The 23233-nt window shown below is 42.9% G+C and overlaps 1 protein-coding gene across 7 annotated transcripts in view; it reads left to right on the top strand.

Moving 5' to 3' along the window:
* HORMAD2 (HORMA domain containing 2) overlaps nucleotides 1-22882 on the top strand; it is a 37855-nt gene extending 14973 nt beyond the window's left edge. For 5 of the 7 annotated variants that reach the window (XM_080559235.1, XM_080559232.1, XM_080559231.1 and 2 more), the window contains 7 exons: nucleotides 479-623; nucleotides 1977-2040; nucleotides 3040-3076; nucleotides 4355-4375; nucleotides 5117-5143; nucleotides 6514-6581; nucleotides 6909-9455. In XM_080559235.1, coding sequence (XP_080415361.1) covers nucleotides 479-623; nucleotides 1977-2040; nucleotides 3040-3076; nucleotides 4355-4375; nucleotides 5117-5143; nucleotides 6514-6581; nucleotides 6909-7623 — 1077 coding nt within the window. In that variant the 3' untranslated portion in view covers nucleotides 7624-9455. The other 2 variants (XM_080559236.1, XM_080559237.1) reach the window with 2 other exon arrangements.
* The last annotated feature ends 351 nt before the right edge of the window (nucleotides 22883-23233 follow it).

A 23233-nucleotide genomic window follows, 5' to 3' on the forward strand; every position in this document is an offset into this window, starting at 1 on the left:
AACTAGGTCTGCCTACAGTGTTGACAGGCTTGGTCTGCTGTCACATCTCAAAAAAAGCTGTGGCAGGCACTGAACTTTGGTACAGCAGTAAACAACACACCAGCACAGGCACTTGCTTGACTCCACTATTAACTCTGTAGAACAGAGCTGGCAGAAAAGTATATACACTTTTGTATTTAAGGGGTGGTTGTCTGCTAAGTATCTGCATTGGTACAGTAGAGGGGGTGGGAATGTTCAGCTGTGATAGAGGAGAGTAATGACCAATGCAGTCTGCATCTGGGTAAATCACATCAGATCGATTGATAACATTCCTTGAAATATTTAATCACACTTAGTTTGACGTGAATCCCTCTCTGTGTAATATGAAGACCAGGGAATTGTTAAAATTACCTTTTAAAGTTACCCTTTCTTTCTACCTGTTGAGAGTCATTTCTAAATATAAAATAGCTCTACTTTTAACTTCACCCTTCTTTTTCAGGAATCAGTGTTGTTTCCCAACAAAATTGATACTAAGAAGCAGTCTGTGGTGCTGGTGAAGAGACTTCTGGCCATCTCTGTCTCCTGTATAACATACCTGAGAGGGCTGTTCCCAGAGAGTTCTTACGGAACTCGCTATTTAGATGGTAACACTTTCAGTTTGTGCTGCATTCTTATTCATACTTGCTGTATTTTAGCAATAATCTACTCTGCAGATTAGGTTCTAGCTGCTCATATATGTATGAGTTTAGTTCATTAGGAATACAGCTAGCATGCTTTCTCAGGTCTTGATGCAGACAATGCTTCTGCATCAGATAGAGTATAGAAGACGATGTAGAGGTATTAGCAACACATGGCTTTCCTGTTCATGTCTCTTTTGGTTTATAATTTTTCCTTGGTGTTGCCAGCCCTGTGAGTCAGTCCCCAGAGTCAGGAGCTTGACTTAAGAATCAGTATTTAAAAATGATCTCTGATTGGTGTGTGTTATTTTCCTGTGGATTTCTGAGCCCTTGGGTTTCAAATTTTCAGCTTTCTTTGTGAGATAGAAAGTAGAATTGGTTTTGTTATTATTTTTTTTCTGTAAAAATTGACTAGCTCACATAACCACATGCGTTTGGTCAGAACTAGCAAACTAACCACAGTCAGACCTTTAAGGAAGAAGGACGTTACTGTAAGACTTGTCATAGGATCACAAGAATTAATGATGCTTTGATTCATCATCCTCTTTTTGTTCATTCAAGATGTGTTAGCAGGTCTAAAATGTTTCTTTGTATTCCAGTCCATCTCCATGTTTTTACCTGGGCAGGTATTTATCCTGAAACATGGTCACATGTGGACTTGGTTGAGGGCACAGGAAATCCCTAATTGTCTTTTGATCACCAAGCCCCGAAAAGCCACTAGTCTTTCTAATCAAATGTCAGGTCTTTCAAGTGCCTTTTTAATCAAAAGTGTTAACATCTGGCCTGCTTATGCCTTTAAGTGCTCTTTGGTTGACTCCTAAGGTGTTATTAATTCACCGCCTCATTTGCAGGATGGGTTTCCTCTTGCCATTTGTAATGCCTGAAACCAGCGGCAGAAGGAACTGCGTGGAAAAACTTAACCGAAGCAGTTTATTCTATGTATAGTCATTTATCTCATTCAGATGTTGGTGCAGTCTGAATGCAGATGTGAAGGTGTTGTTTGGAAATGCCAGAATAGATGGGAATGAAGAAGGGAGGAAGGGGGCAACGGAAGCTGTAGGTTTTTTGAAATTAAGCCATAACTCTAGCACTTTTTTCTGGCAGAGTCCAGATCATCTGAGGAAGGTCTTTGACATTTGAAAATGCAGCAATAAGCTTGTGTCAGCCCACCTGGGACTCAGTGGAAAACCAACATTTCCGCTCAGGAAGGACCTCCAGATAGTGTTTTATCCAAAAAAGGGAGGATGACTGGTTTGGTTTCAGTGTTTGCCCAATAGTTGTGATAAGGATGGTAACTATGTGCTAAATCTGGTTTTGCAGACCTCTGTCTAAAAATTCTCCGAGAAGATAAAAGCTGTCTGGGATCATTTCAGATAGTCAAGTGGTAAGTGAGTAACAGCGAAACTAAGACAAGATTGTGCTGAATAGCAAGACATCTACCCCTCACATTCTTCTTCCTGTGTTTGAAAATACTGTGCCCAGTAGTGCGATTGGATACGCCAGTGCAACTCCCACTGCTGCGGTGTGTGCTTGGCCCTGTACGTAAGCAAGACAGAATTAGCTTAGCAGATCATGTGAGTTCAAGGTCTCTTGTGTTAACTTGAGTGAGGTCATGGTCAGGCCCCAGAGCACAGAGGCAGCATAGGTAGGCAGAGAGAGTAAAGAAAATCACAGGACTGATTCTTTTTTTTTTTTTTTAAATCTTTTCCAGTTTCACTTTTATAGTGATTCTTGTAGATTCTTTTAAGTATGTACTATATTTTATCTCCCTAGATATTGTGTGTCTAAGTACCTTATGGCTGTCTTGTGTGTTATTTAGGATGCCTTTCCGAATTAGCATGTTCTCAGCAAGCAGAGAGTCCGACTTTGATTTGCTAAGGAGATAGGCAGCTGCAAAGACTCAAGGACCATTGCTACCTCAAGTAATATTTACTGCTTTGAGAAAGTCCTTAGCTGTAAACTATGCATCAGATAGCAAAAATTTACAAGACCAGACATGTCAGGCTGCGTTCAGAGCGAAGTTTCAGCCAAACTCTGTATGCAGCCATTGGGAAAAGAGCCGCTGGAGCGCAGTCTGGGGGAGCCAAAACAGCACTGAGCTGAGAGCCACTTAGAGCCAGGCTTCAGGTCCTTGTCACTGTCAGGACTGAAGAGGGCTCTAGGCTGACTGGCCCTAGGTTATATAAACATTGAACAAATGTAGAGGGGAAGATGTGGCCTTTCTGATGATTGACCTGGAAAGGACTTTACGAGGCCAAAACGTTACTAGCTGTGTTGTCTTAATTCCAGAATATACGCACTTTAAACTGTATCTGATGAGTGTATGTTTACAGGTTACATGATAAACATTGCTGGTTAGTATTAAAATATTTTTCCCCGGCAGGATTCAAGGTTGTTTTGATGCTTTGGAGAGGCAGTATGTAAGTTCTTTCGTGTTTTTAATGGACTTTTCTATTTTTTTCATAAAGTATGGACAAAACTCTCTTTCTATTCCTGCTCTATATTTTTGTAGTGATTTTATGTGCACACAACACACATTCACAGCTGTGGGGTAGGGAGAAGACCCTGCCCTGAGAATATATGAGCGTATATGAGAATATATCTCCCTGAGATTCGAGAGTTTATTCCTGGAGCCCAAATATTGACTGCTGCTGCTCCCTGGACTTGCCTATACATGGTGTGTGAAATAATTTTCAGCCTGAAAGGGATTCCTCTTAGTTCTGTGTTCTACATTTGCATTCTCCAATGTCTGGATGGAGACACTGCCAGTCAGAACTTGCAGGTCTTCATCTCCATGCCTGTTTTCTTGAGGAAGGTTATTTCATGCTTCTGCTTTCCTTTGTCTCTTTCCTCAAGTCTTTGCCCTTCTTCCCGTCTTCTCTAACTATCTTACCTTTCTGTCTTGGGTTCAGACTTGATTCCTTTTTTTGTAGAGTAATTCATCAAGTAATGTGTTTAACTGGTGTCAGGACAAAATCAGCTAGTAAGTAATAATATTCCTTGCTGATTCTCACACAAAAAATGCTCTGTACAGGAAAAAGCACCAATTGTCATCATCTCTGTCAGCACTGTTCGTCAAACTGACTCTCATCTAGATCAGATGAAGTGGTGTTAGTTTCAGCACTGCTGATCGGATGGGCTCTTAAAAATCAGTCTCGTGTGTATGGTAGTTCAAAATGTTGTGAACTCAGTTTATTGCTTGCTGACAGTTCTAGGAGGAATTTAGTCCTCTGGTATTTATGGATTTAGGGAAAAACAGAGATATTTAACAGATGCTCTAAGATTGTTTTCAAGAGTAGTCCCATGTGCAGTTTCTTGCTACAGCGTAAATCAAATACCTTTGGTCAGTTTCTTACCAGAGAGTAAATACTAGTCTTCAGTAGGGATGGGTGCTATTGTAAAAGAGTTTTAAGTTGGCATAGCCTCTGAAGATTTGTTTAGAAAGAGTCCTAAAAGGGAAGTCTGAGCATGCAAACGTTTTCTTTGGGAAACTGTATGTGAGACCAAGTAAACTGGCCACTAGGTGTTGCTGATGCTGTGCTATGAAGAATCCATATAACGATTTTTGACTCAGTTTATTGAATGTACATATTTGCTCTATGTAGGCAGTTCGATTTTGAAATGTGTTTTTTTTCCTTGCCCATTAAGGTTAGATTTTGACTTTGTGATCTGTTTTCTCTTTTTTTCTCTCTCCTTAGTTGCATATCGCTGTCCTAGCAGTAAGTAAATGGATGCAAGGCGTTTTTCTTCCCCTACCGTGCTTGACAGAGATTTGGAGTCAAGGTTGTGTCAAACCAGTTTTTTAAGGGGAAGTCAAAATATGTGTGGTTTTTAATGGAGCGGCGACCTTTCTTAAATATGGTAAATATGAACTTCCTAGGCTGCGTGGGAACATTTTCTCAGAATGTCAGAATTCTGACGCTGGGGCCTGACATGAATCCTTAAAGTCCAAGAAGCACTTTTGTGAGCTTCGTATCGTTGCTTCCTGCAAACTCTTGCCTCCATCCTCGGAAGAAGGAAGCTGCTGTGTCTCCTCCATTTCCCTCTACATAGGAGTCCTCTTTATTAACCTGATACCAATGAAACCACACACTAGCAGCTATGCTGGGAGTCTTTTGCCCTGGTCCTTTGCAAAGCAGCAGTAGCTATTTTATGTGCCTATTCTGTGCATAATTTGAGCATTTACATCTCAGGTATCAATAGTTACCTGTGAGGGTTGGAATGGGAATTAGCCTCATTCCTCCCCAGTTACACAGATGAGTGTCTTCTGCCTGTCTTTGAAGTGGTAAGTATTGACTGCTGATAGAGGAAGGCTGTTTCTCAGCCATTCCTTTCTCTGATCCCATGTTACAGATAGTACAATCTCTGCTGTAATTTGAAAATATCATTGTTTATAGTCACTTTTCACTGGTTCATCTTATCCAAGGGGAGAATGCGCTCACTGTGCTTTTTTACAACAGATTTACACCAATCCCAAGGAACCGGAGGTAAGAAAGAGTCTTAATTAATCTTTGAGGCAACCGAAGGCATGGGTGAGTAGATTTTTATTCAGAATGGACTTTTGGCTTACGTTCTACCCTGACATAGCTGCCTGGTGACCTGGTTTCTCTTCTTCTGCTTTCACTCAAGAATGACAGCTCAGTGAGCTGGATTGTGATCAAACACTCCTACCGGGCACTAGGCTGTGGGCCCATCTAGGGCCTCAGGCAGGGATGTTAACAGGCAACTAATGGGCATGTTCCTGATTTTGTTTTTCTTCCCAGAGGGAAGAAATGGGAAGTTCAAAATCATTCTTTTATTCTATTATCATCTTTTTAACAGCAGTGTTGAAAAGGGAGCTGGTTTTTCATGCAGAGAAGTTTAGGATAGAAGTTATGAATTGCTCGAGACCTGGGGTGTATGTGTTACATACTGTGTGTCGTTATCCTTTCTGTGTTCTCTGGTGCGTTGCCATGTCTGCTAGTTTGTCTACATCTAGCCTGCAGTGACAGGCTCGGTAGTGCAATATGTAAGTGAGGTTCTGCATCCATTCTGTCTCCACAGAGTAGTCACAGGGAATGGCTGCTGAACACTCTTACCTAATTACAGTTCTGCTGCATTGCCCCACAGCATCTGGGGAGGAAGCAAGGATTAGCCATAACCAAGGCTAAAGGCTGGGATTTGTAAGGAAGGCTCAGAGTTAAGAGTTCAACTCACCTCCTCCCAATCAACCTTACTGCCTTTGAAAAAAAGTGAACCGTAGGCATGGGATTGGATGACAGTAGATCCTTCTTCTTGTGCTGAAGTAGTTTGTTCTTCCTAGTATTCTTATCTAAAACTGTAGCAAATCTTCTTAAATGGAAAATCATCTAGATTTTTTTTTTTACCTCCCTCACAAAATTCTGAGACCGCTGAAGTTCAGCAATTTTTGAACTTTGTCTATGTGATACTGTTTCTATGTAGTAGTAGGAACAGCCCTTCAGGTCCTTGCCTGTGTACAGAACTCTGGGCCAGATTTCCCCGTGGCACTGCATCACTGTGGAAGCCTCACATCTTTCCTTTTAGTAAGGGAGGACATCAGCACATTGATGTTGGCTGGCCTTGATGCCTCAGAGGTTTAGGCTGGGGAGTCAGGCCCACAGAGGAAGTGGAAGGAGGAGGCAGGAAGTTTGCAGCTTTTTGTGATTCTTTCAGTGCTAGGTAAGTTATGGTCGTTAAGAAAACTTGCCAGTGCAAGCGATAATGGAGTTAAAGCTGTAATCATGTCATTAAATTAGTGCTGTGTTCTGACATAAAGTTGTTAAGTTCAGTACACATCTTTACACTTGTTATTGAAAGAGACCTGTTTCTTCTTTTCATGCTCTTGGTAAATCTCTAGACAGTGACTGAACTGTATCAATTCAAATTCAAGTACAAAAAGGAGGCGCCCCAGATGGACATCATCAGGTAATGGTTTGGTTTTATTTCTCAGAATTACGTTATGAAAACTCTGTGTTCCTGAAGCCCTAAGAAGAAACTGCCCTTTATGATTATAGCATGTCTGAGTCGCTAAGCAGCTGTAAATACCGTCAGAGTTGAGGATACTCACCTCCAGGATATGAACTTCCAAGCTGATGAGCAGAAAAGCTGTTACAAAGCACAGAGCACTTAAAGTGCACCAGAGCTGAATTAAAGGCAATTGACAGAAATTGCACCTTGTCAGCGTAGCGATGCAGAAATCAGCATAGTTGTTGAGCTCGCTACCGTCTCAACTAATAAAAAGTGTTTTTCCAGTTTCACAGGAGACTGTTGTGCTTTCCAGCGAAGCTTTTCCAGGTTTGATTCCTTCTATGAAGATCCCACACCCGATATTTTTTTCCTTGGGCATTTGCATGCATATATTCTGCTTGAGCAGCCTTGTGAGGGTGACCTGGGAGGTCTTTCACTGATCATGCCTGTGCTGATGCTGCAAATCTTGGAGCAGGAAGCAGCAGCTTTTTGCGTCTTTTCAGCACTGTGTTTAGTAAGGCATAGTCCTGTTCAACTTAAACTAAGTACTATCAAAGGCAATTGGCTACAACCAGAGCAAAGAAAATTAATTAGCCAGTTTTTAGATTTCCTCTCTAATTACCATTGGTACAAGATGGACTTTTGGGCCTTGGAACCTGCCTTTGGAGCGAGAGAGCTCTGCTGTCTTTTATGCTCCTCAGGAGACTCCTCCATAACACTCCCGAAGTGTGCCATTTACCATTCTTTCTCTAAACACATCCAAATCATTTGTCATACATGGCAAAATGATTTTCTATTGGGCAAATCTGAACCACGTCTGAATCTGGAGTGCCGTGTTGACTGTATCCTCTGGTACTGCCTCAAAGCTGCTGTTGATTGTCCTTACTACAGTGAAGAAAAGAGGAGAGCTCTCTCTTGGGATATGAAAGATATTAGATGGCTCTTGAGTACTTTGATTTTTTTTTCGTCAGCCTTACTCAGATCAGTCATTTGTTCCTAGAAATAACAGCAGTCTCCAAATGGAACTCAGTATCCCTTGATATCCATAGTACTGGCCAAGAAGTGGCTAAGTAATCTTGCTGTTCTGTTTATATCAGCTTCTTTGAAATCTCTTTACCACACTGTTTGAATGCTCATGGCACCAGATTCCTTAGCTGTGGTCTGTTCCCCCAGTAACTGACACTGCTGCTGTGGGATCATGCATGTACCTGCAGTTGTTAGTAAACTGACATGCTGGCATTGATCAGAGTATTGTCATCTTTGCTGTCAGCTCCTTCAATTGATAAAACTGCTTCTGTACACCTGCAAGATTTATTGTCATGTGCAAACTTGGAGTTAATCATTCCATGAGGGATGCTTTATGTCTGTGTCCTTGTATCTGAGTGGTAAGGAGAAATTTTCTCCTAGATGATCTCTGACTTATTTGTATTGATTTTTGGAGGAGTTCCTCACTGAGTTCCTCACCGTGGATCCCATCCTTCAGAGAGGTTCAGTTCCTCAGCTCCTACCTGTTGGCACGTGCCTGCATCAAATCCACAGTGTTATTCCTATATTGAACCAGTACTTGACCTGTTAATTCCTATGGAAGATGTGTCTTTGTTTGTATACATACTTCCCCCTGCCATTTCTATTCTGCTAATCCCAAGACTTGTAAAGATGATGCGGAAGGAAAATTGTGGCTTCTTGTTATTCCACCCTAGGTGTTGCCAGCATTTGCCCTCTCACTGGTACATTCCGGAACATACAAGATTTCATTTGATGCGTGCTCGGCATCAGTTTTGTTGTTGGCAGCTTGGAGCCTACCAAACATACATACCCTTGGGAATACAAGCTGTTCAACAGCCACTCAGTTTTCATGATGAGCCTAAAAGTTTCAACTGGAAGGGGAAGTCAGTCGTAATGAAGCTATGCCTTCGAGTTATTTAATCAGTCATATTCAGCACTGGGATTCTCCCTGCTGTCTTAGGTTACGTAGTGTTTTTGAAGCAATTTGTGATGATTTTGTTAGATTCCATCCAGTCTATAGTATCGTCCACCTGCCAGTGGTCTAACAAGGACATAATTTTGTAATGTAGGAGCTCCTTTTTTTAAAGCTTCTTTTCAGTGAAAGTTAAGGATGCTTAGGTTCCTTAGTCACTTAGTGATTCATCCAGTCCACCTTCAACTGTCTGATCTCAGCTGTTCGTCTCATCTACCTCGGTAGTCAAGAGAAACAAACTCCTCCAGAGGGAAATTCATCCCACTTCTGTTATACGTTTATCTCAGTCTAGACTGCTTGCTTAGACTAGCCAGCTGACATTTGGGTGGGTGAAGGAGGTGAGAGGAATGCCCCTTAGTCACTTTTGAAAAATGTGCTTCCGAGCTGGTTTTTCTTACATGGAATTGAAGTGAGAACATGCAATTCACTTCTCTTCAAAATGCAAAATGGACTTGAAAATAGCCACTGTGATGAATCGGCTTTATATGGGATTCTCACCTCATTCCTCTCATTCCTGAAATTGCTTAGGTGAAAGGCACTTGTTTTATGGTCCTTTGATCCAATTTAATCATGTTCAAACAAGTGAGTCATGACATTTGTATAATGGGGTCCATTGCCCCAGCTACAAAGTCTTTTCAAATGTAAATGCCATGCCTCTTCATTTAGAACTGTTGTTTTGCTGATGCCACCCCATCCCTGGAGTCTGTTTCACTTCCCTATTTATCTGGAAATTACATAAAGGCATTGTAGCTTTGTTGCTGGTGGTTTGAGACAAGTCAGTGGGTGCACTGTACTTGTAATTAGATCTTGAATATTCATGACTGAGGAAAACAGCTCTGTTATTCTTCTTTCCATTGTAGCAACAAAATGAACTTTGTGAATGGGGTGTGCAGCGAGGACATTAAACAAGCCAGCAGTCTGCTGATCCGTAAGCTGTACCTGTTAATGCAAAACCTTGGCCCACTTCCCAATGACATTACCCTGACCATGAAACTCTTCTATTACAATGAAGGTAGGTAGAGAGCAACACATGCTGTAGGGAGAGCTTCCCTTTCCATCAGTTTCTGCGATAATCATGCGTCCCATAAAATCAATAAAGCTTAGAAAGGTGAAAGGGTAGTAAACTAGTAAAATCTATTAGCTGATAGAGAGTTTGCACCAGTGAGAAATGGTGTAAAAGACAGTAAAGCCTTCTGACACACTGGGATGGCAGATGCTTTGTAAGAAGGGGTTGAACATCCATGTAAGAAGTATAGCCATGCAGTGTGAAATGGAGACAACCCTCTCCTTCACTGCTTTTTTTAAGGAACAGGCATCCTATGTTTGCTGGGTTCTACTCCAGAAAGTTGAGCTCATTAATGGTATCTCAGCAGTCTAAATTTACTATTTCTTTGAGCCCCCGGATAACATTTGCTCAGTCCATTTTTTTCCTTTGAATTCTTTCCCTTCTTCCCTCAACAAAACAAAACAAAAAACAAACCACAGAATATTTTTAGTAGCTGGTATTGTTTCTTGAGGCTGGTAGATATTTGTCTTTTATAGAGCAGATTAAAGAGAAATGGAACTTGGTTTCTCTGTCAACAGTGGGTTCTTCCTCCCTCTGTAGTAACTCCCAAGGATTACCAGCCGCCTGGCTTTAAGGAAGAAGTCAGCCCTGCGGACCTGTTGTTTGATGGTGATCCCGTCAACCTCAAAGTAGGGTCAGTCTCCACTGGGTTCCACACCATGAAAGTGAAAGTAACGACTGAAAACAAAAGAATGGGGAGAGTTGAAAGCAACCTGATCCAGAAGAATGGCCCTACTGAGATCTCCCATCAAGGGTTAGACTATGATGAAGAGGAAGAGGAGGGGAGCACCAAGGTATAGAAATAACTCTATTCAGTTGTCACTGGAGGAATGGAGTTTATCTAGCAAAACTCTCCTTAAAAGAAACATTTGCTCAGAATCCTAGTTTAATAAGCTCGTGTAGGGCAGCAGCACTACAGAGGATTGAGCTGGACTGGAAAATCCATAGGCATAATGCGATCTTCTTTCGAGTGTATCCATTGGCTTAATGAGTGTAATATATTCTCCCAGAAGAGGGCAGCGATTATACAGAGAGAGAGACAACACACGCACACACTTACACGCTTATACACAGACATGCACAAAGTGGGGAAAATTGCAGACTTTGGCGTTTCCACTTGGTGTTTCTCAGGCCTAAGGCATTTTTCGCAGTGTCGTTAGGTGAGATTCCTTCCGCTACCCCTAGCCATCTAAAAGTTGGGCACTGTGTCTTATTTCTCTGGGGCCTCCCCTGGGCTTAGTGGAGAAGAAGGCACCTTTACCAGGCAGTTCAGATAATTTACTTAGACAACAAGTTAGGGTTGAATGAATGGTCCTCTGGTGGTGCCTCTCTCCAAAACAGCAGAAGGGGCAGCCTGCAGCCGTAGCTCAGACTTGACAATTTCATGTAGGTGGTCAGCACTAGGCAACAAAACATAACCAGCACCTGACAACAGGAAGCTATTTAGGTCAGAATTTTCTGTCTTTTCTCAGCAAATTTCTCTTCTGAAAGACCTGTAGGCTTGGGAGTAGGGATGCCAGGCTGCTGAGGAGTTTTGAAAATCCCTCTCTGTTAGCGCTGAGTTTATGGATGTACCACCTGGGCATATTTTTTTAAGCTATGCTATTAAGACAAAGCGTCATTTGCATTGCAGGACAATCCTCTCCCTGTCAGAGCAGATTCAGGTGAGCCTGAAAAGGACAAAAATGATACTCGTCCAGGCTGGAGAACTGAAGCATCTTCTTTTTGCCTTCAAGATACAGGTAGAGGTTCAGCTTCAAAACTGAAGGAGCTTGTGCACAGAACTGCATCCTAGCATAATGTGCAGATTTTCTCACCTACTTTGAAAGGGATGAACAGTTTGCCAGACTAAATCAATGTTGTATCAGATCAGATTGAACTATAACAAAAGGCCAGTTTTGTATGCTTGGTTTGTTAACAGAAACATTCAATTTTTTATCAATATCTTTCCACTTCTTTATCTCAGCAGTTTTTTTCAGATATGGAGGAAATGCAAAGTTCATTAATACTGAGTTATGTTATCTACATTTCACCAAGGCTCTTTTCCTTTAGCTGTTAGAGTTTGATTTTGCTAATAACTTTCACATACGAAAACATATGTGAACATATATAAAAAAAAAAAGCCTTCTCTGTTACTTCAGTAAGCCTAGCTTCAATATACCATGCTGTATTTGACCTTTGAGGCTCTCAAATACAGCCTGTGAAACAATCCTGTCACATCAGTAAGCCTAGCTTCTGATATACCATACTGCATTTGACCTTTGAGACTCTCAAATATAGCCTGTGGAACAATACCATCTAGTGACAAAATGGTAAATAGCATTCCTGAGATCCCCAAGCAGTGCAATAAAGAAGCTAGGCTGCCTATGAAGTTACCTTTTCAGGTCTTTCTCCTGCAGATTCTCCAATGACTAATAGGAGTGAACTCATTCTGACACCTTTTCTGCTAAGGGGGTATTTACAAGATCTTCCTCCTTTAGCTAATTGCCTGTTTTCAGGAAGCTCTGAGGCACTTTGGGACATTCCCATCAAATTTTATGAAAACTGTCTAATAAGGTCAACAGTTAGTAATTAAGGGACAAGCTCCCATCCGACACAACCACTTGTATGGGGAATATGCTGGCAAGAGCCTTGTTTTCTTAAGAAGCCAGGTTAAAAATGGAGTTTAAGTGTCAACCTCATGGATTGGAGCTGCAGAAAGTTAATGTGTTGCACATTCAGATGATACTAATCTGAAATCTCTGTTCCAGTAATAAACTGCCACTGCTGGCACTGCCTGAGAACAAAGGTTACACGATTTCAGACCAGTTTTGGTACAGTAGTTCATTCGTGCTTTAGCATTTTTTTTTCCAGTCAAGTGTAGGGTTTTCAACTTGAGAGCTAATTTTGATGTGTTTGGATTGTAGGTGGAAAGGAGAAGACAGAAATAGAAGAAAAGGGCAGAATGCCCTCCTCAAGGGCCTCTCAGCAGGTGAGCAAATTTTAGTGGTTCTATGATATGCCAGGCAATGTGGAATTCATTGCCATGGAATATTATGTCATCTAGGATGGCACAAGATTCAAATAACTTCTATGGATTTATTGTACAGTATCAAATGTACAGCTACAAAGTGTTATGGCATAGGGGTATAAGCATGAACTGGAAGCATTTAGGAACACATTTTCCATGGTCAGCTTATTTCATTCATCCACTGTAAGAATTTTTGTACTGTTCCTGGAGTTGACACTTGTGAATTACACATGCAGACTAAACGTCACAACCAGGCTGTTTTACCTGTGTGTGTTTTTGGATTAGGGTTCTGAAATCATCTCCCTGTGTTAGGTTTGAAGACTGTGCTTGTCTGTTGCCTAAGATAGTCTTCACCTCTGCTTTCTTGCATGCAGACTGTCTTTATCTGTGAGTCACAGGTACTGTTGGATCCTATTCCTTTTTGGCTACCTTTCTAGGATAGGGAGACTCGTCTATCCCCTGGAGGTGCTGATTTCTTTTTCATTGGTTACTGGGGCAATCCAAAGAAGTAGGGTGGACCAGACATGTAATTTTAAATATGTAAAGTTATGTGAAATTAATTCCGTCCTGAGACTGTCCAGGTCAAACCCCGAATCAGAATCAGAGCTGGAATTCCTGGGCTTGTGCATAAGTTTTTTCAGTGACACAGCAAATCTCTGAATACCACCAGACTTGCCACTTGATCCTCCTCCCATTCAAATTAGTTGAAAATGTTGTGAGCTTGAATGTTCTGAAAATGAATCTTTACAGGGTAAGTTAATGAGAGTAGGAAATTGCTACTAAAAATTTCCCTGCTTCTGTTGAAAAGAATCCTGGGGTGTCTAACCCAGACAGCAACTGGAGACGACTACTTAATGTGTCACTCAAAAGGCATCTCAGAAGTATTTGCCTTGACTCTGGATCTTAGAAATGAACTTCTGTGCCTAGGCTGGTATTTTTCAAACTTTAACCACATTTTTTTTTGTCACATCCTCCAGTTTCCTTCTGATCATTGTTTATTCTGTCGTCTCTGTGAAAACAGGAGCCTTTTTTGTTTGTAACCCATGGTTGTCCCACTGATTCACGCTCTTACATTCTTTCGGGTCTGTCATGATTATAATCAGAGCACCAGACACCTCTCTCTGTGAATTTCATTAGAACACGGTAGCAATAGTGAGAGTTTGTGAAGGTGGTGGAAACAGTTACTGAAAAGTGGAAGAGTCACTTTATCCATTGAATGCTTCCAAAGACTTAAAAAAATAAAATTAAAAAAATCCCAAGCCCTCTGCCTGGTAAATTCTGCATGGCAGACAGATTTTTTATTTATTCTCTGATACTATTTTTTAAACCTTCACAGCTTAGAAGTTGGCTGATGTTTCAGTTAGGTTAGGGAAAAATAAAATCAAGTCACTATTTAAATAAAGTGCAGATCATCACAGTAAAGCCAGTGCTAACACAAATTTGACACTATTTTCCACATGGGAGGGACTTTCCCTCCTTTTCTGAGGGAAGTGGGTAAAACAAATGACCATTGTGTATTCCACTTGTATCAGGAAGCCAAACTATTGAGTGGTTTGTCTTAAAAAATGAGGACAAGCTAGGGAAATTAGAGTTAGGTGTTATCTAACAGGGTCAAATACAGGTAAGATGGTAGAAGGAGTCCTGTTGGGGTGTGAATGCAAACACCTTGTTGCTATCCAGACTGCAGTAAGTCAGTTAATAGCATTTTCCGGCTGTCAGGTGTGTTCAGAGAAGCTCTCTGGTTTGAGGAGACGTGAGGTCTCCACAGGGAGCTGCTTTCTCCTGGATTCCAGAGTTCAATCGGCTTGGTGCGTGAGGGTGCTCGAGGAACAACTTGGCCTGGGCCGTTGAGGTCTCCCTATTTTGGGCAGACATATGCCGTTAGACTCGCACTGCTAGTGCGTGACGAGTGTTAGGTTTCCACCAAAAGAGCCTCTTGAACTGCTCACTTAACGATTGCTCACATACCAGTGCTACCGTGAGGGAGCGGGCAAGACTGGGAAGTAAGGAATGGGGAAAAGAGGGCCTGGGAGGAGACCTCGCCCTTCTGGTGGCCGCGCAGCGTCAGCTCGTTCAGCTCTTCGTGGAGCAGCACCACAGGGACTTGGGTTTCAGTGCTTGATTCTCTAAGGTTAAATGTTGAGGCCGAGTTTTCAAAATCTTACTCAACCAGTTTGGAGGGTCCCAGAAATGGGTATCTGTACAAGGATTTGATAATCAGAAAATGGCAAATTCAAAAATCTGGTACTCACAACCAGAAGTTGCTTTCGGAAGTTAAGACCAGCACATTTCTGCTTTTCGTCTGGGTGAACTGCTTTATTCCTTCTGGATTCTGTATTATCAAAAATAAGATCTGTGCTGTTGGGACAGAGTTCATTGTTCGTTATCTTCCTAACCTATAGCTTTTCAGGAAAACCAGGAATTAAAGTATTAAAGGCTTATTTTTTTCTATATGACATGGGAGAAGCAAAGGATGCAGATCTGCCAAAAGAGAAAAAGCTATTCCTGTCCAGTTAGAGCTATAACTGGTGTTTAATAATGGCCATGGAGAGTCTCTGACAGAGGGGTTTTCAGATTGGAGAAAAATTTACATGTACTCAACTTGCTTGTTATCTGCAGTCTAATGATTGATGATACTTAGGATCAAATGAGAGATTGCCCTTTCCCAGCAAAGCATCTCTGTACTTAATCATCCAGAGTTAGACACCAGCATGTAAATTAGCCTACCTCTGCTGACTTTAGGAGAACTTTTCTGATTGCATCAGCCAAGGATTTGTCCCAGTGTGCTATCTTTATGCGTCTTGCTAGTTTCCACTGGCATTCTAGGAGCTGTGATCTGAAAAGTAGTACAAAGTAGGGAATTGCTGCCCATTGATTTAGTGTATAGAAATCTGCTGGTGGGAATGGGTTCCTGCGCTGAATGTAAGATAACCTTCTGAAAAACTTCAGCATACTGCTTTAACTTCTTGAATCCTTTAATCGTCCTGTCCTGCAAATTGATTTTTGTCTTCATATAAGCAAAAATGTTAAGTGGAATGAATTTGGAATGAAATAGTTCTAGAAGATGAGTAAAAGCTGAGCATGTGGACGCCTCTGCAGGCTTTTATCTCCCATCAGCAAGCTGTGGGCTGAAGTTCTGGGGTGGTCCTTCGAGTGCAGTCTCTTTGCACAGTGCAGCAGCCGTGCAGAGCCCTGAATCGCCCCAGACCAAGCCTGTGCCAGAGCTGGAAATGGTGTGGCTGCATCAGCGCATACAGCCCAAGTCAGTTCTGCCTCCTGAGTTTTTGGCTTCATTAGCTAGGGCCAGACACTGCTTATGCTGCTGGACTGGCCACGCTCATGCTGCTGGACTGCTGTGGGACACAAGTGCGTGGACACACTGGTTTGGATAGCTGATAGCCCAGGGGGCTCTGTGCTGCGAGTCAGCGCCTGGCAGAGGCATGCTGCTGCTGTGTGAATCAGCTCTGGAGCTGTCTGAAAGATGTCTAGGCAGAGATTCATTTGCCTAACTGTTGTAGAAGTGTCGTTTTAGGCATCAGAGGGTAGGCATCAGAGGGTAGCCCGGCTGTCCAGCTGCTGCTCCCCGTGCAGAAGTCTCAGGGCTACGTCCCTCTTTCTGTCAGGGACTGTGGTAGCCAGGGGAGGCAGTGTGAGTGGTCCTTCACGCCCAACACATTGTGAGCAGTGTCTGTGCTGTTTGCCAGTGCCAGGTCATCTTGATGGAGATTCTCGTGCCGTTGCTGAGCTCTGGTGTTGTATGTGGCTTCTGTCTGAAAGTGAAGGTCAGCACAAGTGGGTCCAGTTGCAGAAAAACAGCTCGAAGATCAAGACCTTTGTTGTCTGATTTTTCCCAGGCAAACCGCTTTTACAACTGCCATGACAGAAAGCAGTTGAAGGGTGAAGTCTGCCATTTGCAGAGCAATAGGAAAGCATTTTTCTGTGGCAATGTCATTATCTTGAACTTTTGCAGAAAAGAAAAAAAGAAAGGTTTATCTCTAACTGTCTATCAAGCAAACTGTATCTGATGAGAAGTTCCCAGAACATTTTCTCCTCCAAAGCAGCTGAGGCTACACAGACCCAAGCAATGAAGAGAGCAAGATTCAGAGATGAGCTAGCCTTTCTCCTTCCTGTTAGCTCTGTGAGGAGTGAGACAGGGAGGTCAGGAAATTCCTGGCTTCTCTGAATTCATGATCCTTAGATGTATCTGGGGCCATTTATCCCTTGCATGAATTATTCCTGTTATCCCTAACTGCTTAGGAAACAGTTTCCTCGTGATCTCTTCATTCAGAGGTGAGGCTCGTCGCCCCGCAGGTGGGGGAGAATCAACCCACGTGCCCTCAGATTCCCTGAGAGCTACTCCAGGTACATCCATGGGAAGCCATGGAGCATCTGCACTGGCTGCCTTTGGATAGGTTCATAAAGCACATGCCAACAACCAGGCCCTCTAGGGAAATCTGCACAGGGTAAGGCTGGACAGATCTAATATCCTGTGAGGACTAAGCTGGGTAGTAGCCTCAGAGGCAGAAAGAGCGTCCATTGCTTTTCACCTCCCGGGTTACAGTGCTGTAAATCTCACAAGGGGAAGCCTTTCGGTTTCGGGAAGCACATCCGATTGTGATCCTGCGGTCAGAATGGCCAGCACAGCCACCTACAGCGCAACTGAGGGCCCTGATAGAGGCTACAAAGAGAGAGACTGGTGCACTTTTTTTTCCACTGGGTATTTTTTAAGTGTTTTTTCTTTTTTTTCCCTACTCTGCAAAAATCTGTTCATTAGTCCTTTAAACGCAATAAGATGTATGATACAGAGTAGACCTGTGAGACTTCCAGTTTCCGAAAAGGAAATTGCGTTGAATGACAGAGATTTTAACAGTGAGCTATGGAAAATGAAGAGGACTAGTGGTAGTCAGTGATGTCTTGGCATGGCTTCCTGGGGACAGAAATGTGGCAAGTTTCCACCGGGGCACCACAGTGAGCGTCTTTCATTCTTCCACCTGCGTAAATTGGCTTGCACGCTAACCAGTGTGATTCTCCTCCACTTTGTACAGATGAAGATCAGGATTAATTCTACTGATGTCAGTGCGTTAGCTTTACTGGAAACTGATAGGAGATTACTGCCAAGCCCTGCCTCGACTGTTTAACCTCTGTGCCGCCTTCACAGAATGGCAGAGGTCAGAGGGGACCACTGGAGAGCCTCTAGACCAGCCTGCGTGCTCAAAGCAGGCTGCCCGGGACCTTGTCCAGTCACATCCGAGCATCTCCAAGGATGGAGACTCCACGACCTCTCTGGACAAGCTGTGCCAGCTGATCACCCTCATAGTAAAGAAAAGCTTTTCCGTAGGTTTCAATGGAATTTTCTGCAATTCTGCTTGTGTCCTTTCCTTGTCTTTTCACTGGGCACCACAAAGTGCCTTGTGAACCCTTATTTCACTGTCCTTGGAGGGCATGGAGCAGCCAGCTGTCAGTGAGTAAACGAGAATTATTGCCTTCAACCAGAGATGCCTGTTTACTGGGGATGCCTCACGTTTTAGGGGCTGCATTTAAAGAGCCATGGTCTTGCTTTTTGCAAGTGGCAAGTGTTTGCTGTGCTACTGAGTTAGCTGCAGCTGAAATCACAGGATACATCAGGCATTGGCCCTCTCTGATTAAAGTTTCCTGATGGTGATAGATGTACCCTGCAGATATTATTTGCTGCCCTGGCAGTGGAGGGTTGTTTTGCCTTATTTCACCAGTTAAGTCTTGTATCTCAGTCCTTATTCTTCTGGCTTGCTTGATGGAACTGGGCTTCCTTTGATATTCATGTGCTTCTGAATTTGTTAGGGTAGTTACAAGGTACCACATTAAACACTCCATGTCCTGACAAAGGGAAGTCTTCTGAGGGCACAGAATGCACCAAGTGCCAAACCTCAGCATGGGGTAGGCCGGGGACAAAGAGGGGACACAGCTGAACACTTACGCTATTCTAGCTTTTCTACATAGGATGCCTTGGGAAGCAAAACACATGCCAGAAGAGCTGTAAATTTGCATCAGTTTATGTTGGGAATTTTTGGCTGGAATAGACGGGGACACTGGGGATTGAAAATTGCAGAGCATGAAACTAGGTCCTGATTTTGTCTATCTAAGAATAGCAGTGTAGCCATAGTCTGCTCATTCTGCTCCATCCACCAGTCTGCCTTGGGAAGGCTTTAATCTAAGTCTAATCTATTTTTAGCCTGATATCTTCTCCAGACAAAGTGCAGCTGTCCTGTTAGTTTTATGCCAGAAATTAGTAACGCTTGCATGATTCACAAGTTAGCTGTAATTTCACAGAAAAAAATCTGCGGCAAAATACTACATTTTTACACACAGCGCACTACTGTAAAACACAGGAGATTCACACTCACTGTGTGCTCATGGTATGACCCAGAGCTGCGTCGTGGACTGAGAGTCAGGAGGTCACAGGTCTCTTCCTGTCTTTGCTACCCGATCTGGGCTTGTCCCCCCGTCCTGTACTCAGCGTTGTCCCTTCGCAGAGGAGGCCTGCTAGCACCTGGCTCGACGCCGCAGAGGAGCTGAGGCTTGTAGTGGTTGTGTAAGACAACAACATTCGTACAGGCTGAGCTCTCTAAATCATGCATCTCAGTACATGGGAAAAAAATACAATTGATCAACTTCTGGAGCCTTTGATTGTATGTTTAGTCAATGGGAGGGATTTCCTGCTTTTCACCACACCGTTTAAGAGGTTTACTTCTTGGTTAAAGTCAAATAAACATACGTAGGATTTGACTTAATCCCATTTAGTGTTGCATTTCTGGGGAAGAAGCCTGAGTGTTTGGTTAAGGTTGGAACCTGGAAGTTGGACCTGGGGTCTGTTTGTGGCTCTGAGCTCCGACGTGAACTTGTAGCCGTGCAGGAGCAGGACGGGACATGTTGACTTCAGTGAAATACCTCACACTTTTGACATCTTATTCATTCAGTAGATGAATAGTGCTTGTCTAGAGCACTTGATGACTTGCCTGGCTGTTTTTACTTTTCTAATCTCAGGTTCCTGTTAGGTGGCAATTCTGCCTGTGGTAAAGGGAAGGAAAACATTCAGAGAGAGAGCTGCAGCTGCTCGTCGTGGCGGCGTCTCCCACCTTGAAAGTATCCCATCCGTGCAGAAAATTCATGAGAAATAAAAAAGGGGTAAAACTTGACTAAGTAGCTGCTTGTGCTGCAGAACATCCATTCCTCGATAGAGGAAATAAAAGCGCCAGCTCAGGCTGACATTCTCGTTATGCGGTTTAGGCTAAAATAGGAGAGCCGCCTTATTCAGGTGACGAGGGGGCTGGAGACTGGGGATCATTGCTTTGCTTTATTGTCTGGCCAGCAGGACATGGTACAAAATTTGCAGCTGTGTTAGCACTGGAGAGTGTCTGGATGCAGTGTTTCCACCCTCAGGGCCCTTTACATCAAAAAAGGAAGCAGACAGGTTAAAACGATGCCAGGGAGAGGAAAGTAAATAACTGCCTAAAATGCCAGTTTGAGCAGCTGGATATCAGGTCAGAGCTGTAACACAGAGATCCACTCATCAGTGTTTTCTCAAGCAAATATGCCTTGGACAGCGCTGAAAGTTTTGTCAGACGTGAGGGAGAACCTGCCTGTCCCACTTTGGCAGATTCTACTTTTCTGTTTTCATGGAAAGGAAGTTGTACTTTGTGCATTAGCCAATATCATGTTGCTCATAATGAAGAGGAGGGAAGAAGGGAAGTTGAAACATGATAGAGAGGCAAAATGAGGTTGTTTCAAACTGTTTTGCTGCTAATCCATAGTCAGAGTCATTTCACACATTAGAAAGACCATTGCTATGTAGAGATTACCAAAGCCTCATACCAAGGTCAGATGGAAAGAAAGCCTTGATGACGTGGGTGGGGAATTCTATAATAACCACATTTTGTAATCTGGAGACCTTGTGCTTGTCTCCAGGATATGTTCTGGAATAGCTCTTTATTAACTCCTTGTGTTTTTCCTGCTTCACTTAGAGGATTCCTCTTGTTTTTTAGTGAAACCAAAGTAAACTAGTCTTATTTTGAAGCAGCAACATGGTTAGCTGTTTTTTCCCTCTTCATTCACCTTACTTTCATCCAAATGAGTTTTCTTTTGGAGGCAAAGTTGAAGCAGTGTGCTGTGGTGTGTCCCTTCAGCTCAGTTCCAGCGAGAGCAAGATAGGCTACATTGCCTGACTGTGCGCCTTGTCTCTCTGGGTGGGCTGTTCTCTGCAGCTCCATGTTACAATTATAAAAATGTAAATATGTCCTGTGATAACAAGTGAGTTTGTCACTTAAATGGCACAGCCAGCACTTCAACTGTCGTTCTGGCTGTTCATCTCTCAGTGATCTGTGTGAATTGCCTGTGACCATTGACCCATTTATACTGTAACATATATTTAGTGGTGGTTTATAACCTTTTGATTGGTAGGCCTCTGGACAATTTTTGAGGGAGGCTTGTGCCTTCCTAGAGGAAAGTTAAGCCTTTTGAAGCAAAGCTTGCTTCACTTAGTTATTTTTCACAAACTCACAAGTAGTCTTTGAACTCAGAGAGCAACCAACTCAAGTTGAAATTCCATGTGTACATGGTACAAAGGTGTACAAATAGACGTACTGTGTGTCTCGTCCTGAAAGGCTGTTTCAAGTGACTACAAATTTGACATAAGTGCCTCTCTTCTGTTACATGCATTTACGATTATCTGGTGGTAAAACAGGCTTCTGCCCTACAAGCTATTGTGTTTCTCAAAGATCTCCTTGTTCCTTGTATTTTCTTTTGGCTGTGGGGCCGAAACATTCTCTCTCCCTGAAGCTGAACCTGTTGCTTTCACAAACCTTATGGTCTCAATTCCAGTGAGTATTCCAATTTTGATTCCTTGCCTAATGGCTTTTCTGGAGAACAGGATCACAGTAAATAAACCCAAGAGGATCCAGGAAAACACATTGTAGGTTTGGAAGTTGTGTTTCTTGACTTGTCTAGCAAGAGCCTGTACCGTGAGAATGATCACTGCTTCTGATGGTTCTTACAGATAAGCTGCCTGAACCTTGTATTTAGCCAGGAAGAGGTAATAGGACCCAAGAAGAAAAGGAAGGTCAGTGAACCAGAGAAGCTGCTTCTGGAAGGCAGGAAATGATGTTCGTTCTGACACATAGGGCATTTAGAAGGTGTGAGTTTGCGTTGTCATCTGACAAGTAAAGACATTTACTCTCTCCTCATATTTAACTCTGCACATACCGCATGTATTTCTGCGTATTTGTTTGTCTAGTACTAACCGGTTTGCAAAGAGACTGCAAGCGCCATAACTGTCCTGACAGTGTGGGCCAACAGCACTTGTTCGATGTTCTAAAGTTGAGGATTGATGATTCCATGTGAACGTGTCCGTGTGCTTCTTTCCGTCCGAGTTCTCCCTCACACCACACACACACCGCTGGCTAAATTTGCTCCTCGGTGGCTGGGCTGTCCGTTGCCAATATGTCATCAATATTAATGGCAGTATTTCAGGATGAGCTCTCTGAGGTATCAATGCCAGCAAACAGCAAGTCTCATGATTCATTAGATTGTGCTTCCTCCTATCTACTGTTTCCGGAGCGCTGATTTTTTTTTTCAAAGAAGTTTTTTTTTTTAATCTGTATTGAATACAAAGATAAAGTAATCTATACGCTTTTTCTGCTGCCGCTGAATGTTTTTTTTCTGACTCTGCAAGTAGTGTTGCTATGACTATATTATCAGTTTATTTCTAAAGCAGCAACTACCACGTACCAAGGGGCTTAGTTAAGTGATAGAAATCGTGTTGAAATACACCACATTTAAAACCTAACTTTTATAAAGGTACCTCATGATGGCAAATACAGGTAAGGAGAGCAACAGCAATAAAAGAATTTCTGTGTCCTTTGGAGCAAAGGTGCTGTGTATTCTGGCATGCAGATTGCCTGGCAGACACTCTGTCAAATTATTACTGGAGTGGAGCAAAATGGCCTAATTGGTCTTAAACGTTTTTTAAAAGGTGTTCATGGAACAGCCTCTACATTCCTTTATGCACATAACAAAAGAGATACTGAAATGCGAAACACCGAAGGGAATTTAGTGCACCCTCTTCCCAACACGGTGTTGATTGAAGATTTTAAATCTTACAGGGATGGGGAAATAAAGACACTAGAATACAACACAATAAGGCACTTCGTAGTGTAGCATTATCCCTGACATTACAGATATGCAACAAAGAGATTTCAGGACAGGGCTTGAAGAGCAGCGGTGGTTTTGGATGTAAGGTATTTCTTCTGTGGTGTATGTCAGCCCCACGGGAAGGAGTGAGGATCGCTTGACAACTGTCTGACCCGTAGTGTGCAGGGCATGTGACAGAAGGATGCTGACCACCAGTGCCATCGCTTGGCACACTGGGTTCCCCACTGCCATTAACGTGGGGATGGTTTGTGCTGCGGCAGCATTTGAGATTGGCTTCAGACATCGCGGATCTTCCTGCCTGCTGAAACTGTCACCTCTCTGTGACTGGGTAGAAGCCCACCAGGAGGTGAGGATTGATGCACCTCTCTTGTGCT

Source organism: Anser brachyrhynchus (genome assembly GCF_964034855.1).
Source record: "Anser brachyrhynchus genome assembly, chromosome: 17".
NCBI lineage: Eukaryota > Metazoa > Chordata > Aves > Anseriformes > Anatidae > Anser > Anser brachyrhynchus.